Raw genomic sequence first — 22,253 nt, forward strand, 5'->3', positions numbered from 1 at the left:
AACTACCTCATACAAAACTGGCTATAAAACTTAATTTTACTTTCTCTTATCAACTTCACTCATCTAGGCCCTCTTTCGAGGTGGTATTAAAAAAATGCCGACATTGTATAATGTCAGTATGATGTAGCTCAGTCATACCATTCCACATTTCGATGCAGCATGATAACTACTGGTAATAGAATACCATACCATAACCCAACAACACTAAGAGATACAACTTTCAAGTTATCTTTTCAAAAATAACACACCAGTTCCCTTCATCATAATAAGACTTAACAACAGTGACATTAAGCTGACTACACAGCTGCTCTAACTCTCCCTGTTTAAAGACATGGTAATACCTATGAAAGACTTGATCATTTCCATTCTCAATAGGAACAGTCTTTTTCCTTGTCTTTGACTGGCAACTCCTATTATTTGTAGCATTATGAGCATCTGAACATGAGGAAGCATGCTTTGTTTGAGCTGCCAAGGCACTACACCCCTGATGCTTGTTATCTCTACAACAGTGATATTTTGCACATTCCTTTTCACATTTGCCCCGTCTCTCATTCATTACTTCTACCTTCTTTGGTGGTTTGAGCTTCCATGGCACAAGCATGTCTTGCTGAACAAACTCAGTTCTGTTGATATGTACTGGAAGGGAAGTGGCACCATCTTGGCCCACTGCTTCCCTCTCAATGCTTCCAGTCCCATAATTCAGCCCACAGATATGCCTATTTTCACCATTTTCATATTTCATTTTTAAATCCTTGCCAGAGGGATTATTACATATTAGTCCTACTTTGACATCCTCACTATCATTCTTCACTAGGTCCTTGGAATATGAATCATGCTGATGGTGATTGTTGTCGTATCTGATGGTCTTATTCTGTTTAAGATAGGTTGATTTTTTGTCTCCACGTCGCTGTTCCATGGCCCAAACATACACCAGCCCTCGGCCACCCACACGCAGCACACGCACCATCTCTGATATGGCACTCAGTCGCCGAGACTGAAAGGGAAAAACCACCATGACAAATTTGTGAGTTCAATACATATAAATCTTTAATCTTAGGACAACTGTGTCTTCAGTAAACTTGAAGTGAAACACAATTACTAAGAAACATGGCCATCTCACATACCATGAGAATTCACATAAAAGAGGAAGAGTGATCAACTGCATTTTTTTCTTTTTTCTCTGCACTCCCAGCTTGGAGACACCTTGACTGATATACAGTTGTACTGTAACAATTAAAGTATCGAAGGATAGCAGCATAACACCGGTAAGTGCTGCTGAATAACCACATAATAATACAAGCATCCCTCATTTCTCACAGGTGTTACAGGATACACACACACCTGTGGAGGAAACCTCTTTGAATTGTGAAAACCATAGAAAAAAGCCCCTAAAATAGTAATTTGCCAATGTGGCTCCCTTACATGATCTGCGGTGTTCCAAAACATCACCAGATAAGGGTGCTTGTTTAAAGAGTATTTTCAGATGCTTAACAAAAAATTTTGTTAATTCACCCCAAAATACACCTCAATTATTGTATTGTGCTGGTTTACCAATCCATAAATAAGTAAAATCAGGATGGCTGCAGCAATGAAAAATGACAGATGACTGTACAAAAAACATCAAATGTAACTCATCACCTAAAACAGAAAGGATGAATAACTCAATAATAAAAACATAAAACCATTAAAACCCTTACTTAGGTCACTGACTAAGTAATAAAATATTCAAATATGATGAAAAAGTGCACTTGACCCTCAGCTTATACAGCTGATGTTTTAACTAAGCCCCTCATGTTTGTGGAAACCATGCACATGAATCTCTTCAATCCCTTACAATAAAAGCAATGCATTAACCAAATCTGTAGCCTACCTGCTATTTTCACACTAAAAACCACATGTGACCCAAACTTGTCTCCTGATATACTTTCTGAGGACATAACCTACTATTCAATGGTAAAACAAGACATAAGACAGAAAAAAATACTGCGGTGGAAGCTACTATCACTACCACTACTAGTTAGCATAACTACAGTATCACTACTACAGCTACCATCACTACCACTACTACAACTAATATCACTACTACTACTGCTGCTACCAAAACTATCACTGTTACTACCAACATGACTACTACCACAATTACCATCACCTCCACTATCAAATACCATCACAATTTCTACAACAACCATCACTACCACTGCTATAAATACCATCACAACCACTAGCACAACTACCATCACTTGCCTCTACCACAATTACTATCACACCCACTACTACCACTACCACTCTGACCATTATGACTACAATTGCATTCACCCACCAATCCTCAAACAAAGACATAACACAAACAACACAATCACTTTTCCAGAATGACACAACACTAGAAATAAAGTCACAGCATTAAATCTGGTCACAAACAAGAAAGCAACATTTTTGACATTTATATTCCCCCTGAGGTTGTAGGTGGTGGCCACCATCAGTCACTCATTTGATGAAGTGCTGCCTACTTTTTTCTTCACTATTATCATTGTTTCTATCTGCCCTCCTCCCTTCCTACATTTTCTTTTTCTTCCTGTTCCTCTTTATTACTCTTCTTTTCACTTCAGGTAGTTCTACACTGAGTGACATGCCTAATGGTTTCCCGCAGGCTAAGAAACCATTTACAATATTGGATGGTAACCATATAACCAGGCAAGAGGGTGATGTGAAGACTTTTATGATGCCCCTGTGAACTGAGTCGAGAGCAGCTAATGTGACATCCATCCAGAAACCAAACCTCCACATTATTCCCTGTGCCTTGCTGTGGTGAGGCACTGTCAACTGCAAGGGGACATTGTTCACTGCATGGGACGGCCCTACAGCAGCAGTTGCTTGCCTCCAGGTGATGGGTCTGCTTGGTCAGACAAACCAGGGATAATCAACAAGATCATTCCCCCAACATCCCACTTTGTACCAGTGCAGTAAAACCCTCAGTTCCTCCCCTTAACACCAAAACCTAACTCTATTGCTGCTGGGGACTTTAACAATAAAAATACTGCCCGAGTCAAATACATACAAAACAACTGCTGAGGCCACACCATTGGTTCACAACTCAATAACATGTACATTTTCAATTACATCACACAATACACCCTCACCCCACCAGGCAAACTGCACTCCCTCCTCTCCAGACATCACAATCAATTTGCCAACACTTGGACTCGACACCACCTGGCAAACAGAACCCAAACTCAACGGACATGGAGCTGCTGCCCACCCTTTGGTTTTCAAACCAAAACTAAAGCCCTAGAATATCATGAAGCTGAAGCTGAAGCCAGGCAAACAGTCATCAAGCTGAAACTGAGGCCAGCTTTGAGCCACAATATGCCTTTGATAACCAGGCACTACACCTGTTCGATTTGTGATCTTGTGCAGTAGTTAACAGTGTTTCTTCCCAGTTCTGACAAGTTCTAGACCTGTTCACTTCCTTATCTTGGTATATTTACCAACACTGCTCATCCCACATGCTCTAAAAAGTGATCTGCCATGCAAATTCATTCATGACCCTGGTGCAGTAACAAGCAGGTGGAGCTAAGGCCAGCTCCTCAGCTTCAAAACTGGAGTTGAAGCCCTTAGATGGGTATGAAGCTGAAGCTGAAGCCAAAGCTATACATTGTATAAGTTATGAAGTTGAAGCTAAAGCTTTAGCCATAGTTAGAAAGTACTGGCTTCATAATGCTTCAGCAATGCCGAAGCAGGCATCAGCCCCATGTCTGAAATCATAACAGATCATCTTCCCATCATTATCACCACAGAAATACAATCCAAATCAGAGCAATAAGGCCTCACATACAACTACAGGAAAGCAGACTGAACTGAAGAAACAGAACAACACTTCAGCACACTAAACAATACACCCACTGCCAATATTAACAAACACATTACAAAGTACAACAATATCATAGTGCAGACAAACACCAAATCCTATGAGTCAACAGAAGAAAATACAACCCAAAATTCACACCAGTGATTGCCTGCCTCATAAAACAAGGTGGCAGACTTAAACACAACTCTCCTCTCCTCCACACACAAGACATCATCACAAGGCTATATGAACTACGCATTGAAATTGTTTGTTCGTTCATCTGTATCATTTATAAAGGCTACAATATATGTGCATGCGTTGGCCTTGCTCACCTAATGGTAGCTCTCCATGCTGCTTAATCTCTGGCTGCCTCCCTTATCCCTGAGGTCACACCCTATGACCTCATCCCAGGTCTTTTTCAGTCTGCCTCTCGCAACCCCACCACCGGTGTTCACACTTCTCACCTTCCGCAATCAATTGTCATCCTCCACTGCAATCAATCCTCCTCACCACAACACCAATACACTCCAGTCCCATCCTTCCTCTCAGCTCTTCAACTGTAATCCTGTCTCCCTCAGGCCTTGCATTAAACACACTACACATCCATCTAATCAATGTCATTTCTGTATGTCTGAGCCTACAAATATTCTCTTCCTTTACTGCCCACATCTAACTACCATACAGCATTACACTCCTAACACATGCTGCATACAAAGATCTCCTAACACAGAGGGAGGGCCCTCACAAGTGTTGGGAGAGACAACAGCTCCCTGAACTTACTCCAACCACTCCTTACCCTAGCTACAAAGCTAACTCCAGCCCCACTTTCAGCACATAAAATCTCCTTCAAATAACAAAACTCTTCCACACACTCAAGAGATCAATCCTTTCACTCCTGACAATCTCTATGTGCTCTCCCCAACACACTGCACACACAAAATCAGCATTATTTCGCAGCCTACCTCTAATACCACCACATCTTTATTCACTCTCTTATAACAAAGATTGCACAAGATGGAGTTACTTCCCACACCCTTGTGGCAAACTGCCAAACTGCACATGGCCATACTCCCTCTGCTTAGACAGTTCAGCCACTAGTCCTAGATATCATCACTTATTTTGTCCGCATTTACTCTCCAACCCTTCTGCCCCACGCTGTCTCTCCACTTCCTTAATCTTTTCTCTCTCTCTCTTTCATTCTCTGCAGTCAACACCAAGTCATCTGCACACAACATCTCTCACGGGAGTCCATTTCTGAGGTCACGTGAGATAGGTTCAAACACCATGATAAACAATAAGAAGCTCACGACTGGCTCCTGATGCATGCCAACATTCATGGAAAACTCATCACTTAAATCTCCATTCACACTTGCCAGGTGAGAGCACCTACATACATAGCCATAACCACTCTAACCAGCCACTCCTCGATCCCTTACACTCTCATTGCCCACTTCACCACCTCCCTAGGGACTCTTGTCAAAGGTCTTCTCCAAATCGGCAAAAACAAAGTACAGCTCCCTTTTCTTTCCTATATATTTTTCTTGATGCTGTCAGACAATGAATATGGCATCATTGGTCCCTTTGCTTGGCATAAACCCAAACTGCATCTTATCAATATTCACTCCTTCCCTTTCCCTTATCATACCTTCTAGGACTCTCTCCATTACCTTCATTATCTGGTCCAAAAGTTTCATCCGTCTATAATTTCCTCTTTCCAGTGCATCACCCTTCCCCATAGTTACATTTACAATCACACTCACTGTACATTCACTGACTTCTCTTCTCTCGAAGACCATAACTTTACTCTTCCCTACATTCACCTTTAGATTTCATTTCTTACACACTCTCCCAAACTCATCCACCAAGCCTTGCAACTCCCCTTCACCTTTGCTTAACAATACAGTATCATCTGCAAACAACAGTGCAGGGAGTTTCCCAACACTGCCTGCCACTCCAACATCCACTGCCCTACCTTGTATCTCTTTTATAACCCCATCCATATACAGATTGAACAACCATGGAGACATGACACATCCCTGTTTCAACCCAACCTTCAAACAGAAAAATTCACTCAGTTCACCTTCCACACGCAAATGGAAAATGTTAGTATGTTTAAGCACTTGGGTAGTGTGATGATAGAGGATAAAAGTTTAGAGAGTGAAGTGCTTGAAAGGGTAAAACATGGAAGAAAGGTTGCTGGTTCCTTGAAAGCAGTGATAAGAAACAGGGCAGTGAGCATGGAAGTGAAAAAGTTACTACATGACAGTATTGTGATACCAACTCTAACATATGGAAGTGAAGCTTGGACCTTGTTGGAGAGACAGAAGTCAAGAGTGAGAGCAGTGGAAATGAGTTATTTGAGAGGAGCATGTGGAGTCACATGGAGAGACGGACTGACAAATGAGGACGTGAAGGAGCGTTGTGATGTGGATGTGGATGTGATAGGTAGCATTAGGAGAAACACACTGGGGTGGTTTGGCCAAGTAAGGAGGATGGAGAGTGAGAGACTGATGGGGAGAGTGTATGTGAGTGAGGAGGATGGAGAGTGAGAGACATGGGGAGAGTGTATGTGAGTGAGGTGGAGGGGGGGAGAGGGAGGAGGCCAAGGATGAGATGGAGGGATGGAGTGGAAAGGTATATGAGAGAGGGGAGTGTGAGCTGGAAGCAGGACAGTGAAATGGCGGGGGACAGGGCAACATGGAAATGTTTGTTTGTGGCCACCCCTTAAGGGATTAAGGCGTCTGACAAAAGACAGAAATAGACAATCACACTCTTTAGCCAGTCATCTGGGACAACACAGTCATATATAATCAAATTTATCAAATCTGTAACTAAACCCACTCCTATATCTCCAGAGGCCTTCAACACTTCAATAAACCCAGACATGCCTACTGCCTTCCCCAGCTGGATCCTGCCTATTGCCCTGCTCTGAGTAGCAGCATCAAAGGCCTAGGGCCAGACACTGGATCCTCTAATGTCAAACCTTCTCTATTCCAGTCAACTCCTCACTCAGCAACCGGTTATAATGTCCCCTCCAGGTATCTTGAGTATCCTCATCGTCCACCACTATCTTCTTTCATCATTCCTCATGCACTGCTCACCTATGAATTCTCAGTTTTTCCTCTTTGTCTAATTTGCCATTTTAAATACCATATTCTTCCCTTCAGCACTACAGTATTTAGTTTACCCAGCAAATGTCTCTAAGATGCAGATTCTGCCCTGTATACCTACTTTCTAGCCCTACAATTGGCAGCCAAGTAGTCCTCTCTGTTACCACGCTTTTTCCATTCCTGGAAAAGTCTTTTTCTCTCCATAACTGCAGCTTCCACACCCTCATCACAGCACAATGCTACCTTACATCTTGGAGGACCCCTTGTCCATCCACACAATGAATCAGTAACTCTCATCAGACTATTCTTGAGAGCTCTGTACTGTTCATTAACACTTCTGACAACAGCTCCCTGTAATGATATCATAGCCGTCGCCCAGCATTTCCAAAAATGTGTTGGGTTGTAGGGATTTTTAAGAGAAGAAAATGTTTAGGTTATTCTTGTTGTGGATGGCGGGAGAATTATAAAGATAAGTCTGGGGTTTGACTGCAGATTTATTCTCCAAAGGAAGTACCTGTATCTCACACAACTAGTACTGAGGCGAGAGCAGTTTTATGTTTGCTAACTCCATGAGCTCTGTTCCTGCCCTTCCCACCGTGCCTCTTCTCTCTCCTAACCCTTTCTGCTCTTTCTCTCCCATTTCCCCCATATATGACTGTGTGTGTGTGTGTGTGTGTGTGTGTGTGTGTGTTCTTACCTAATTGTATCTTTACAGGAATGAGTGAAGCTCATCCTGTCCCATGCATTAAACCATTTTTATCATACATATCCTTAATTTGCGAATAGTTTTGGCACAAACTATTTCATTCAGTAGTGCATTCCACTGATCAACTGCCCTATTTGGGAAACTGAATTTCCTTATGTCTTTATTGCCTCTCTTTTTATGCAGTTCTTTGCAGTGTCCTCTTGTTGATGCTTCCCTATTGGTTATACATTCATTTATATCTATTTTCTCTTCCCATGAGATGAATTTATAAAGCATAATCATGTCTTCTCTTTTCCTTCTCTCCTGTAGTGTTGGGAGATTCAATTTCTCTAATCTTTCTTCGTAGCTTACTGTAGATCCCTTAAGCTTGGTATCCATCTTGTAGTTGCCCTTTGTACTTTTTCAATCTTATCTATGTGTTTTTTGAGAATCTAAGGATTCCATATTACTGATGCATATTACACGGTTGGTCTGATGAATGATGTTATTATCTTTCTCAACATGTCTTCATTTATATACAGTACTCGTCAGAAGTATTCAGCGTTGTCCGCCAGGCGCGCAATACTTATGGCCCAAAAAGAATCACCCATTCTGGGGGGTAAGAATTGAGCCATAAGTTTGAGCTCCGAGCATGACGTCACGGTAGCCTGGGGCCTTCCGACGCGCTGGTTGGTTCCCGCCTCAGTCGCCCACGGGCTGCCTGAGAGAGAGGAACTCCGCCGAGTGTCCCTCTCAAATTGCGCCATTTTTTACCGAGTGTCCCGCAGTGTTCTGGCCTTCACAACTTTGTTATGGCACCTACCCGTGAACTATCGAGTGAAATCATATCCCAGATCATTGCTCTAAAGGAGGCAGGCCACCAGACAAAGGAAATTAGTGAATTGGTTGGTGTGGCACGATCGACAGTGCGTCGTTGGTGTGCGCGGTTTCGGGAGGAAAACAGTGGTGCAGTTCCCACAAAGAAACCGTGGTCTGGTAGGCCTAGGAAAACTTCCCCAAGGTCTGTTAATGTTTTAAAACGTGCAGTGGAGTTTAATCCTCGTGTGAGTGCAAGGAAAATTAAGGAGAGCAACCCGGAAGTGTTTGGTGAGGTGTCAGTGAGAACAGTGTCTCGTAGGGTGCATGAGCTTGGTTACACAAGTCACAGGCCTGTGAAAAAGCCTCTTCTCACCAAGAGCCAGAGAATTCGTAGGCTTGCCTTTGCTAATAAATATCTAATCTGGGGTGAGGAGCAATGGTTGTCAGTGTTGTGGTCTGATGAGGCAACGTTTAGTGTTACCTGTAACAGAGGAGCACGTGTGTATCGACGCAAAGGTAGTGACCCACTTGACCCACGGTATGTAGAAAGCACAGTTAAACATCCTGATTCACTCATGGTATGGGGTTGTTTCTCAGGGAAGGGTTTGGGGAAGCTTGTTGTACTTCCCAAGAACATCAGAGTGAATCAGGATGTTTACCTGGAGCTTCTGTGTGATCATTTACCAGACTCCTTCGAGCTAACAGGTGCACGAGTGTTTCAGCAGGACGGTGCACCTGCTCACAAGGCCAAATCGGTCACCAATTGGCTTCGTGACTGCGAGGTATCATTCATGACAGACTGGCCAGGAAATAGCCCAGACCTCAACCCCATTGAAAACCTCTGGTACCTCGTAAAGAAGAGTCTCCAAGGGAAAGACGTGAGCTCTCTGCCTAAGTTGGAAGCCGCCATTCGTGACTCCTGGGACAAAATACACCTCCAGCACCTCAGGAGCCTCGTCCTTTCACTTCCAAGACATCTCAGGTCCGTGAAGAAACGTAAAGGCTACCCTACGAAGCACTAAAGGTAAATAAAATGCATTATTTATATGTTTTTTCAATGTTGAAAGGTTTGTTTCTCAGCAGGGACGCAGGGCGCTCTATACTTCTGACGAGCACTGTATGTGAATGCTATTCTCATATTAGCATGCAATGTATACATGTTACATACCTTCTCACTGATATGGTCATCTGGAGGCAGTCTATTACTGATAATTACTCCAAGGTCCTTCTCTCTTTCTGATATGTGTAGAGTTGTTCTTCCTAACTTACAATCCCAATCTGGGCTTTTCTCACTTTTACCAAATTTCATTACATGACACTTGTCCACATTGAATTCCATTTGTCATTTATTGCTCCATTCATGAAGCTTGTTTAATTCCTCTTGCAGCTCCTTGCAAGAATCTGTGTTAGTAATTTTCCTTTGAATATATGCATCATCCACAAACATATTTAGATAGCTTCCATTTCCAATGTTACTGTCTATGTCATTTATATATACTAAAATCATAATTGGTGCCAGCTCCAAGCCCTGTAGCAATCCGCTGGTCACTTCCCTCCAAGATGAGTAATTTCTCCTTAATATTGTTCTCATTTCCTTTTTTCTAAGAAAATCCTGCATCCAATAGTACATATTCCCTTGAATACCTCCTTGATGGTACAGTTTCCATGAAAGTCTTTGGTGTGGTACTCTGTCAAATGCTTTCTTAAAATCTAAATAGATACTGCCCACCCATCCTTCTCTTTTCTGTAATGTTTCCGTAACTCTATCATAGTAGCTTAACAGATTAGTAACACTTGATTTTCCCTTTCTAAAACTGAACTGCCTCTCTGTTATCATACTGTGATCTTCTAGATGTTTTACCCAAACTTTCTTTATCAGCTTTTCTAGTATCTTACAACATTAGTCTGTGATGCTGGTCGGCAGTTGAGTAGATTTTGTCTATTCCCTTTTTTGAATAGGGGAACAATGTTTGCTTTCTTTCAAATATCAGGTAGTTTACCTTGACCTAAGGATTCCTTGAATATTAAATACAATGGTCTGCTTAACTCTTCTGCACACTCATGTAGCACCCAACCTGATTCCGTCAAGACCATTTGCTTTTCCTCTGTCTACTTTACGTAACTCTTCCAGTACAGTACTTTTTTTTCTGATATTCATATATCTGGTAATACATGTGGGCATGCATGTTCCATATCATCTCTCTCAAAATTTCTTACTTTTGTAAAAATTGATTGGAGGTTTTGATTTAGTGCTTCATAAATATCATTCTCTTGTGTATAGGTGATCCCTTCATCCGTAATGGATTGTATTTTATCTTTAACTTTGGTTTTGCTTTGGACTTCCAATTAAAATTGGTAACTGGAATGTGAGAACGCTAAATCATGACGGTAAAATCGATGAGTTAGTGAAGGTTTTTCAAAATTACGGACTTGATATTTGTGCTCTGACAGAAACTAGATTAACTGGAGTCGATAAGTTGGATTTGGAGGATGGTATACGTTTATTGATATCTGGCCGACAGGACGGAATGCATTATCAGGGAGTAGGATTGTTGCTGGGTTGTAAGGCAAATAAGGCTTTATGTGAGTAGGATCCTATAGATGAGCGATTGTTATACGCACAGTTTAATTCAAATCATGGCAACATCAGTCTGTTTGTGTGTTTTGCACCTACTAATGATGCACTCGATGAAAGGAAAGACACATTTTATGAAAAGTTGCAAGAAGGAGTAGGAAGGGTACCTAGACATGATGTTTTGATCTGTGTTGGAGACTTTAATGCAGTAATGGGCTGTTCAAATGAGGGATTTGAGGCATGTATGGGTAAGATGGGAGTTGGTAGTAGGATGAGTTAAAAAGGAGTGAGGTTTGGAAGCTTCTGTCTAGCAAATGACTTAGTCATTGGGGGCACACTCTTTCAGCATTGCAATATACACAAGACAACTTGGGTGTCGCCGTGTGGAAAATATAAAAATCAGATTGATCACATCGCTATCAGTAGGAGGCATAGAAGTTCTCTGCTAGATGTTCATGTTAAACGGGGAGCGGATATTGGTAGTGACCATCAACTCAGCATTGCAAAAATAAGGTTTAAACTTAAAAATCAGAAGAAGGAAAAATCTGGTGTTGGTAGATACGATATTGTTAAGCTTAGAAGGGAAGAAGAAGAAAAGGAGGAATTCAGATTAGAATGCAGAAATAGGTTTTTGGTGTTGGAAACGTTGGAAGAGGGGGAGAGAAGTGTAGATGAGATGTGGGAGGATGTGAACAAAGTTTTGCATGAGACTGCTGAATGTACGATTGGAAGGAGACATAGATTCAGGAGAAAGAAATGGATATCAGAGGAAACGTGGGATATGATAAAAAAGAGAGGTGAGGCTAGCAATGCGTTGATGAACGAGAGATTGAATTAGCAAGAGCTGCGTACTGGAGTTTGAATTCAGAAGTAAGAAGGTTAGCTAGGAGAGATAAAAGAAGATGTGTGGATGAAAAGGTTGCAGAGACTGAAATCTTAATAAACAAAAATGATGGACAGAGTCAAAGAATAGCATATGAATTGATTAGAGAACTGAGTGGTAATGCAGGTAAACGCAAGGAAATACCAGTTAGAGACAGGGATGGAAATTTATTGACCAAAGATGGAGATATTAAAAATAGATGGAAAGAGCATTTTGAGATAGTTCTTAATAGACCAATACCACCAGAAGAGGATATACCGTCTGCTCAGGAAGATTTAAATATAGAAACAGGAGAGTTGAGGCTTGCAGAAGTGGAGAAAGCAGTAAAACAGTTAATGAATAATAAGGCACCAGGGGAGGATGGTTTATTTCCGGAAATGTTTAAAGTGGAGGGGGATAGATTAATAATGATCTTGACCAAGCTATTCAATAAGATATGGGTGACGGGGTTACTACCATCAGTTTGGAAGAATGGTGTAATTGTTAAAGTTCCGAAGAAGGGAGACCTGAGTGAATGTGGTAATTGGAGGGGAATCTCTTTGTCACCGATAGCTTTGAAAGTTTTCAGTAGAGTGTTGTTAAATAGGTTGGAGACGGTGGTTGAGGGTATTCTGAGGGATGAACAGGCTGGTTTTAGAAAGGGACGTGGTTGCAATGATCAGATCTTTATAGTTAGGCATTTGATGCAGCAAGTTAATGAAATGAGAGTACTGTTAAGTCTTTGTTTTGTTGATTTTGAAAAGGCTTTTGATAGTGTTTCGAGAGAGACTATGGGGAAGATCATGAAACATTATGGAATGCCAGAGGAGTTTGTGAGGGTCATTATGAACATGCATGAGGACACATTTTGTAAAGTGATGGTTGATGGTTGTCTGAGTGATTCGTTTGAAGTCAAGTCCGGAGTAATTCAAGGTGGTGTTCTATCGCCTTTACTATTTATATTGGTCATTGATTACATTATGAAACGCGTTGGAACAGAAACCGGTGCAGGTATACTTTGGGGAGAGAACAGGAAACTTTTGGATTTAGATTATGCAGATGATATAGTTTTGATTTGTGATGGGCCAGAAGAGATGCAGAGAGTGTTGGACTGTTTGGTGAGTGAAGGTCGCAAGGTGGGTTTGGTTATTAATTGTGGAAAAACTGAAATAATCAATATGAATATGGAAAATGCGCAGGAATGTGTAATTGGAGGTATGGTTGTAAAGCAAGTTGATAGGTTTAAATATTTAGGTAATTATTTTGCCAAGGATGGTTCTTTGAACTTTGACTTCGAGGAAAGGTTAAAGAAGGCTAATCAGGCAATGGGAATGCTTAAAAATATTTGGAATAATAACAATTTTTCTGTGCATACAAAAATCAAACTTTATAAGGTAATGGTTAGGAGTATCTTAATTTATGGACACGAGTCTTGGTACAGCACAGTGACTATGGAAAATAAATTCTTGGTGTTTGAAAATAAAGCACTTATAAGAATATTAGGAGTTAAGTGGTGGGAAAGGATACCAAATAGTAGAATTAGAGAAATAACGGGAGTGCAGCCGATCGATGAATATGTTAGATTCTCACGATGGAAGTGGCTAGGACATGTGTACAGGAGACAGGGAATAGTACGAGGTACACCAGGGTGGGTGGCACTTGGTAGGAGAGGTAGAGGAAGGCCAAAAGAGACGTGGGTGAGGACAATGAGACGGGAAGCTGGAGATGAGTGTTGAGGAGATCTTGAGGAGTTAGCACAAGATAGGATGTGGTGGTGTGAGTTCATCGAGGCCCTATGCATCCCCGAGGGTGCCACAGGAAATGATTGATTGCTTTGGATGTAGCTGTAAAAAAGCTTAGGTTGATCACTACATTTATTTATAATGTCCTCCTCAAACTGACTCTGAGCCTCCCTCCTTATCTTCATATAACTGTTTCTTGCTTGTTTATAGTTGTTATAAGCCCTCTCACTATTGTGTCTTCTGTATCTGTTCCACAGCAAGTCTCTTTTTTCTTTTGATTTTTTACATTCTGTAATAAACCATTTCTTTACTTTTCATTTCTGTTGCTTTGTGCTGTGGGATGTAATTTTGGACTCCTATTTCATAAAGATCACAGAATTTTCTATATACAATATTTAAATAATGTCCTCTAATTTCTTTTTCCCAATCTGTTTCTAAAAAGTACTTCTTCAGGTCATGATAGTTTCCCTTTTTATAGTTTAGTCTCTTTTTGTAACTTTCATTGCTGTTAACTATGTCATATGCAATCCTGAAGTTGCAATTTAGTACTGCATTGTCGCTTTTGCCGAATGGAAGGTGGTATATTAAATTGTCAACATCGTTTTCTTGCCTAGTAAATATGAGATCTAGCATTGAACATACAGTACATCGAGTCCTCTTTTTCTGATGCTTTCCCTTACATGTTGCGTTAGGAAAAACTCTTGCACGAGATCCAGGAGCTTTTGGTCCCAACAGCTTTCTTGGCTTATTATATCTAGAGTATTCCAATTTATATATGTATTAAAATCTCCAGTTAGTATAATTCTTTCCGATTTCTCTTCCATTTTATGTAATGATGATCTTAAACTCTGAATTGTATTCTCTGCCAGGTCCTCATACCATGTACAAATTGACTACAATTACTTTCCCTTCAGATGTAATTATCTCTACTGCAATCAGTTCTACTTGTAAGGGTATATCTAGTTCTATTTCTTTGACTTTTAGATTTTTCCTAGTTAATATTATCATTCCTCCTCCTTTTTTTAAGTTCCTATCTCTTCTCCATAAATTATATTTCTCTAAGTTTAGGATGTCATTCGATAGCCTTGGTGTTAATTTTGTATCAGTTATTCATATTATACGTGGTTCATTTTCTCTGACATAATCAATCATCTCTAATAATTTTAGATACCATTCCATCCACATTTGAGTACATCAACTTAATCATCTTGTTTATATACTTGTCATGACTTGGTTCTACTACCTTCCTCCATTTTATTCCCTCCTGTTAATGTACCACTTTCATACCTGCAATCCTATTACTTTGTAAAAAAATGTATTCTTCTCCTCCTCTGATCTTCCCTCATTTTTTGTTTTTGCTTCCTCCCTCTTCTCTTTCAGTAATTCCAGTTCCTCTTGTGTTAGGCATTTTTTTATCCATACTTTTTTTGAACTCCTCTTTTTCCATAAGATTCTTTGCATTTTTTAGTATCTCCTCCACAGCTTTTACACTCTGGAAGGTTACCTTTAGGGATCTTGACTTGCTTCTCTCATATTTCCCTAACCTTTTGTGTTCCTCTATGTCTTTACTAAAGATTTCCTCTGATACTTCTTTCAATATGCTCATTACATATGCCATCTCCTTTTTGTCTCTTGAGATCTTGTTTTTTACTTCTTCCTCTTCTATACCAGTGATTACTATAGATTTGCTGATATCTACTGAATCTCTGACTAACTTAGGATTGTTTTGGATTATTGTTTTCACTTCCTTTTTAATGCTTTTTTCTTCCACCCTTGTTTCTAAGTCTTTCTTTACTTTCATCATTTCAGCATAAGTGGTTTCCACATCATTTTTGTAGCTTTGCATAGCTTCATTCACCTGTGTTATCTTCTCCTCAATATCACTGCTCTGGTCTATCAGACTGCTTACTTGCCTAATTGTCTCTGTATCATTTTTGAATTCTTCCATAATACTCTCGTGGTTGACTACTGTACTTGCCATTTCACTAATTTTTCTCCTAAGTGAACCCAGTTCTACTGTCAGCTCATCTATGGCTGTGTCTTTTTTGTTGACTTCCTCTCCTAATCTTTCTATTTTTTCCTTTTGCAAGTGCATCTGTTTCTTAATTTCATCAATCTCATTTTGAAAAGCCATCTCTAACCTGTGTACTCGTTCCACCAGTTTATTGTGAGTCTCCATTTCAACCAGTTTTTGGTAGAAATCATCGTCCTGCTTTCTACCTTTATCCCTTTTCTTTTCCAAATTTGCTTTACTGAAGTATGTGGTCATTTTGCAGTACTAAAAGCACATATGGTACTCACATTCCCTGGGGCAGTTGTAGACTAAACAAACGATCAGCTGATTGTGCGCATTTTTACTCTAATTTGTTTTCTTTTCTTTTTGAACAAGTCTTGTTTAAAAATTTTTTTTTTTTTTTTTTTTTTTTTTTTTTTTTAGAACACCATTTCGTCTAACCTGGTGCAGAGCTTGACTCATATAAAGATACTAATTTAGGTAATGCCACTGGCCGAGTTGGCCGTGTATGGAGTGATATCGGCGTGCATCTGTGTGTGTGTGTGTCTGTGTGTGTGTGTGTGTGTGTGTGTGTATTTACCTATTACCTATTTGTATTTACCTATTTGTAGTATACAGGAATTGAGCGATGCTCGTGTTGTCCTGTCTCCATATCCACATTTATCTAGTCTATCTTTACACACATGAATGTTTTTCTCCTGCACCACCTTCTTGTCTAAGTCATTCCAAATACTTATGTATTTACCCAATATACCTAATTGTGATACACACAAAATATGCTATGCTCGTGGGTTCCCATCGCTGTATCTCAGTAAGTCAAATTTAGCTTTAAACTCGTTTAAGTTTTTAGACTGGATGATCTCTTTCTCCAGGCTATTTCATAAGTCTATACTTCTGTAAGGAAAGCTATATTTCTTGATATCCTTCAAGCAGCTTGACTTTTTCAATTTCATTGTGTGTCCTCTTGTTGCTCTTTTATCCCATAAAAACAGATCTTCTTGGTCAATTTTATCTACTCCCACCATGGTCCTGAACACCGCAATCATGTCTCCCCTCTTTCTCCTTTCCTCTAAGGAAGGCAAATCCAACTTTTCCAGCCTCTTTCTGTATGACAGATCTGCCAGACTGGGGACCATCTTGGTTGCTGTTCTTTGTATTCTCTCAATCTTGTTTATATATTTCTTTTTGTGTGGGGACCACACTACTGCTGCATATTCTAACCTGGGGCGGATCATGGCCACTATCAATTTTTTCATCATCTGATCCATATAATGAAATGCTACTCTTATGTTAGTCAAGAGTTTATAAGTCTCTCCAACTATCTTGTTAATGTGCTTTTCAGGTGACAAACTATCTTGGACCAGAACTCCCAAATCTTTCTCTTCTCTCATTTTGTGATTAATTCATTACCCAACAAATAGTTCAGTGATGGCCTCCTGATACTTTTACCCATTTCCAGTATTTTACATTTCTTTACATTAAAGTTCATTTCCCACGTCCGGCTCCAATCATGTATCCTATCCAGATCCTCCTGCAGCATTTTACAATCCTCCTCAACCTCTACCTTCCTCAAGATCTTTCTCCAGTTGTTCCATGCCTTATCTCTCTTTTTTTTTGCTATCATACACCTTCTATTAAACCACTCCTTTTTCCTGTTTTCTTTCCCTCTTTCTCTTGGTACAAATTTTTCCACTCCCAAATTATAGAGGTCTAGAAATATATCCCACTTCCTCTGTATCTCTCTTTTTTCTCTGAATTTTCTCCAATCCGCATTTTCAAAAAAAGTTTCTCAATCCTGTAAAATTTGCTTTCCCAAAGTTGTACCTTCCCTGTCTATGAAGCTCGTCTCTTGGCTCGACGTTCCCTATTATCATCTGGAACTCAATGACCACATGATCACTTTTTCCTATAGGACAGAGATATTTCAATGATTCTATTACATCGGGTTCTTTGGTAAACAGTAAATCTAACCTTGCTGGTGTGTCCTCATCTCGAAACCGTGTCTCTTCTTTGACCCATTGCGTCATCACATTATTCATTATTATACAGTATTTAATAAGATAGTGCCCCACGAATCCTCGCCGCCTCCCGAGTAACATTCCTCCCAGTTCACCTCTTTACAGTTAAAGTCACCCACCAAAATTATATTATTACTTTTCTCAATTATTTTTTGTAAATAGCTAGCCATATCTGACAACATCTCATGGTATTCATCATTCCATGCTCTCGTCTTAGGGGGAGCATACACTACCGCCATATCTCTCTTAACATTCTCTCCAGTTTCTAAATTCATATATATCACTTCAGCCCTGCCTTCTCCCATTTCCACGGTATCTACATTTATGTTGTTCTTCACTGCTATCATCACTCCTCCTCCCGTTTTTTCTTTTCTGTCTTTTCTCCACAGTTTGTAGTTACCATCTCCCAAATGAACATCAGTATCTTCTCATAATTTGGTCTCTACAAAGCACATGACATCAGGTTCATGTACTCTCAAGAAATCGTTAATTTCAAGCCTTGCCGATGTTAAACCATCAACATTAGTATATATCACCTTCAAATTATTTTTGATGTTTTTTTATACCCTCTTCTCTCCTACTCTCCATCAGTACCACTTTCTCAACTTCTGATCTTTCACAGCCATCTCCCTTAGTTTCCTTCACTTCTATTTCCTTCAATACCATTTCCTTACTTTCATATCCAATACTCTCCAAAAAAAAGTATTACTTTCTTCCTCTGTCCTCTTATCATTTTTTTCCTTTACTTCTTCCTTCAATGATTTTAAAACTTCTCTTTCTTCTTCATTCAAATCTTTTCTTATTATAATATTTTCCATCCCTGCCTCTCTGCTTAAATTCCAGGTCACTTTAAATATATCATCTACTACTCTTTCTGCTGACAACTTGACTCTCACTGTGTGTGTGTGTGTGTGTGTGTGTGTGTGTGTGTGTGTGTGTGTGTATTTACCTATTTGTAGTATACAGGAATTGAGCAATGCTCGTGTTGTCCTGTCTCCAAATCCACATTTATCAAGTCTACCTTTACACACATGAATGTTTTTCTCATGCACCACCTCTTCGTCTAAGTCGTTCCAAATATTTATGTATGTACCTAATATACCTAATTGTGATATATACGGAATGTGCTATGCTCGTGGGTTTCCGTCACTGTTTCTCAATAAGTCAAATTTAGCTTTAAACTCGTTTAAGTTTTTAGACTGGACGATCTCTTTGTCCAGGCTATTCCATAAATCTATACTTCTGTAAGGAAAGCTATATTTCTTGATATCCTTCAAGCAGCTTGACTTTTTCAATTTCATTTCGTGTCCTCTTGTTGCTCTCTTATCACATAAAAAAAGATCTTCTCGGTCAATTTTATCTACTCCCACCATGGTCCTGAACACTGCAATCATGTCTCCCCTCTTTCTCCTTTCCTCTAAGGAAGGCAAATCCAGTTTTTCCAGCCTCTCTCTGTATGACAGGTCTGTCAGACTGGGGACCATCTTGGTTGCTGTTCTTTGTATTCTCTCAATCTTGTTTATATCTTTCTTTTTGTGTGGGGACCACACTACCGCTGCATATTCTAACCTGGGGTGGATCATGGCCACTATCAATTTTTTCATCATCTCCTCATCCATATAATGAAATGCTACTCTTATGTTAGTCATGAGTTTATAAGTCTCTCCAACTATCTTGTTAATGTGCTTTTCTGGTGACAAACTATCTTGGACCAGTACTCCCAAATCTTTCTCTTCTCTCCTTTTTGTGATTAATTCACTACCCAACAAATAATTCAGTGATGGCCTCCTGGTACTTTTACCCATTTCCAATATTTTACATTTCTTTACATTAAATTTCATTTCCCACGTCCGGCTCCAATTGTGTATCCTATCCAAATCCTCCTGCAGTATTTTACAATCCTCCTCGACCTCTACCTTCCTCAAGATCTTTACATCATCAGCAAACAGACTTGCATAACTGTTCACTCCATCTACCATATCATTTACGTAAATCAGGAACATTACTGGTGCCAACACTGAGCCTTGAGGGACTCCACTTGTTACTTCCCTCCATCCAGACATCTTTTCCTTTATTACTGTCCTCATTTGTCTGTCTCTCAAAAAGTCTCTCATCCATTCCAGAAGTTTCCCCTTTAGTCCTCCTATATATTCAAGTTTCCACATTAGTCTCTTATGAGGTACCTTGTCAAAGGCCTTCTCTAAGTCTAAGTACACACAATCCACCCAACCATCTCTCTCCTGTACCACATCAATCGCTCTTGAGTAAAAGCTCAATAAGTTAGAAACACATGACCTTCCACTTCTGAATCCAAACTGACATTCAGCCAAAATATTCATCTCTTCCAGATATTTTATCCATCTGTTTTTCTGGATTCTCTCACACAATTTTGCGACCATGCTGGTTAGGGAGACTGGTCTATATTTCAGGGGTTCTTCCCTGTTTCCTCTCTTATAAATTGGTACCACATTTGCCCTCTTCCATTCCTGTGGCACTTTCCCCTCTTCTGGAGAACACACAATTAAACTGTGAATTTTATCCACCAGTTGTTCTCTGCATTCCTTCAGTACCCAATTAGAAATTCCATCAGGTCCTGGGGCTTTCCTTACATCTTGAGTTTTCAGTAATTTATACACTTCCTGTACCTCCACTTTTATATCTTTTACCACCCGTACATTTCTAATCACTCCCTCCCCTTCCACAAACTCTTTTTCATTAGTGAAAACTGATTAGAAACATTTGTTCATTATTTCAGCTTGCACTGCTGCATCTTTATAGACCTCTCCTTTTACTTTCAGTTTGGTGATTCCTTCCTATTGTTTCAGTTTGCCATTGACAAATCTATAAAATAGTTTAGGTTCATCCTTGCATTTGTCTATTATACCTTTTTCAAAATTATTTTCTTCTTCTCTACATATTCTTGTGTATTCATTTCTAGTTCTTTTATATTCTTCCTTTGTTCTGTTGTTACCTCTCTTTCTCCAGTTGTTCCACACATTATCTCTCTCTTTTTTTTTTGCCATCATACATCTTCTATTAAACAACTCCTTTTTCCTGTTTTCTTTCCCTCTTACTCTTGGTACAAATTTTTCCACTCCCAAATTACAGAGGTCTAGAAAGATATCCCACTTCCTCTATCTCTCTTGTTTCTCTGAATTTTCTCCAATCCGCATTTTCAAAAAATTTCCTCAATCCTGTAAAATTTGCTTTCCCAAAGTTGTATCTTCCCTGCCTGTGAAGTTTGTCTCTTGGCTCGACGTACCCTATTATCATCTGGAACACAATGACCACATAATCACTTTTTCCTATAGGAGAGAAATATTTCAATGATTCTATTACATCAGGTTCTTTGGTAAACAGTAAATCTAACCTTGCTGGTGTGTCCTCACCTCGGAACCGTGTCTCTTCTTTGACCTATTGCGTCATCACATTATTCATTCATTCATTCATTGCCAGACGCCATATATCCCAAACAGGGTGGCCAAGGGCTTAGAGTTAATTGTTTTACAGGGAGGGGCACTAATCCTCCACCAACCCCACACACGTAGGGAGACATTACAAAATCATATTTTCACATACTATTACAAATAAAAACAGATAAATAAAGATAACGTATTACAATTCAACACACACATAACTATAGTCAGTTTATTTTCATCTGAAAAACGAGGCAACTTTTATAACTTCAGTACTAAATCATTGGTGTATCAAATTCAACAGGCCTTAGTGATGAAGTAGGGATGAGCTTCCTTGGTTACTATTCAAACTGATTTAGAGATGAGCCTCCTTGGCTGCTATTCAAAATAACTCTCAAATCTGACTACACTTGGCCATAATCCAAGCTAACAAGCTATGAATCTCTGTAGCTACATAAAATTTGATAAGCCTTAATGATGAAGTAGGAATGAGACTCCTTGGTTACTATTCAAATTAACTCTCCAATCTGACTACACTTGGCCATAATCCAAGCTAGAGGTTATAAATCTCTGTCAGGCAAAAGCAAACTGACTACAGAATAAATCAACAGAAATAAGCAGGCACCAAAAAACATACCCACATCAATACATAAACATACAGTCAGCTACATGAAAAAAAAAATATTAAAAACATACACCATATTAACGACAAATGTTCATATATATGCAGGGAAAAATCTCAACTCATTAATCTCTGACATAAATGAAGAGAATCAACTGGGGATGTTTAATAATCAACTCAGAATGATGGTTATTCTTAGATAACTAAGGATGATTGTTAGTTTTAAATTCTCAGTGCTATTTAGCACAATACACTTTTCTTTTTAGTGCAGACATGAAAAAAATAAAGGCTGCAAGAAATAATACACAAAAGAGAGCCAAATTCAAGATCTCTTACATCTGAAATTCCTCATTATTCATTATTATATTTAATAATATAGTGCCCCACGAATCTTTGCTGCCTCCTGAGTCCCATTCCTCCCAGTTCACCTCTTTACAGTTAAAGTCACCCACCAAAATTATATTGTTGCTTTTCTTAATTATTTTTTGTAAATAACTAGCCATATCTGACAACATCTCCTGGTATTCGTCATCATTCCATGTTTTC

At 39.5% G+C, this 22,253-nt stretch overlaps 1 protein-coding gene across 1 annotated transcript in view; it reads right to left on the bottom strand.

The window, feature by feature from the left end:
• Window positions 1–220: 220 nt before the first annotated feature.
• Window positions 221–22,253, bottom strand: part of LOC145413487 (tRNA (carboxymethyluridine(34)-5-O)-methyltransferase alkbh8) — a 386,005-nt gene continuing 363,972 nt past the window's right edge. The window contains exon 11 of the mRNA XM_080283187.1: window positions 221–994. Within this exon, the coding sequence (XP_080139313.1) occupies window positions 221–994 (774 nt within the window). The remainder of the gene's footprint in view (window positions 995–22,253) is intronic.

This window comes from Coenobita brevimanus, chromosome 12 (assembly GCF_032717465.1).
Source record: "Coenobita brevimanus isolate Jiangsu-jjx chromosome 12, ASM3271746v2, whole genome shotgun sequence".
NCBI classification, from domain to species: domain Eukaryota; kingdom Metazoa; phylum Arthropoda; class Malacostraca; order Decapoda; family Coenobitidae; genus Coenobita; species Coenobita brevimanus.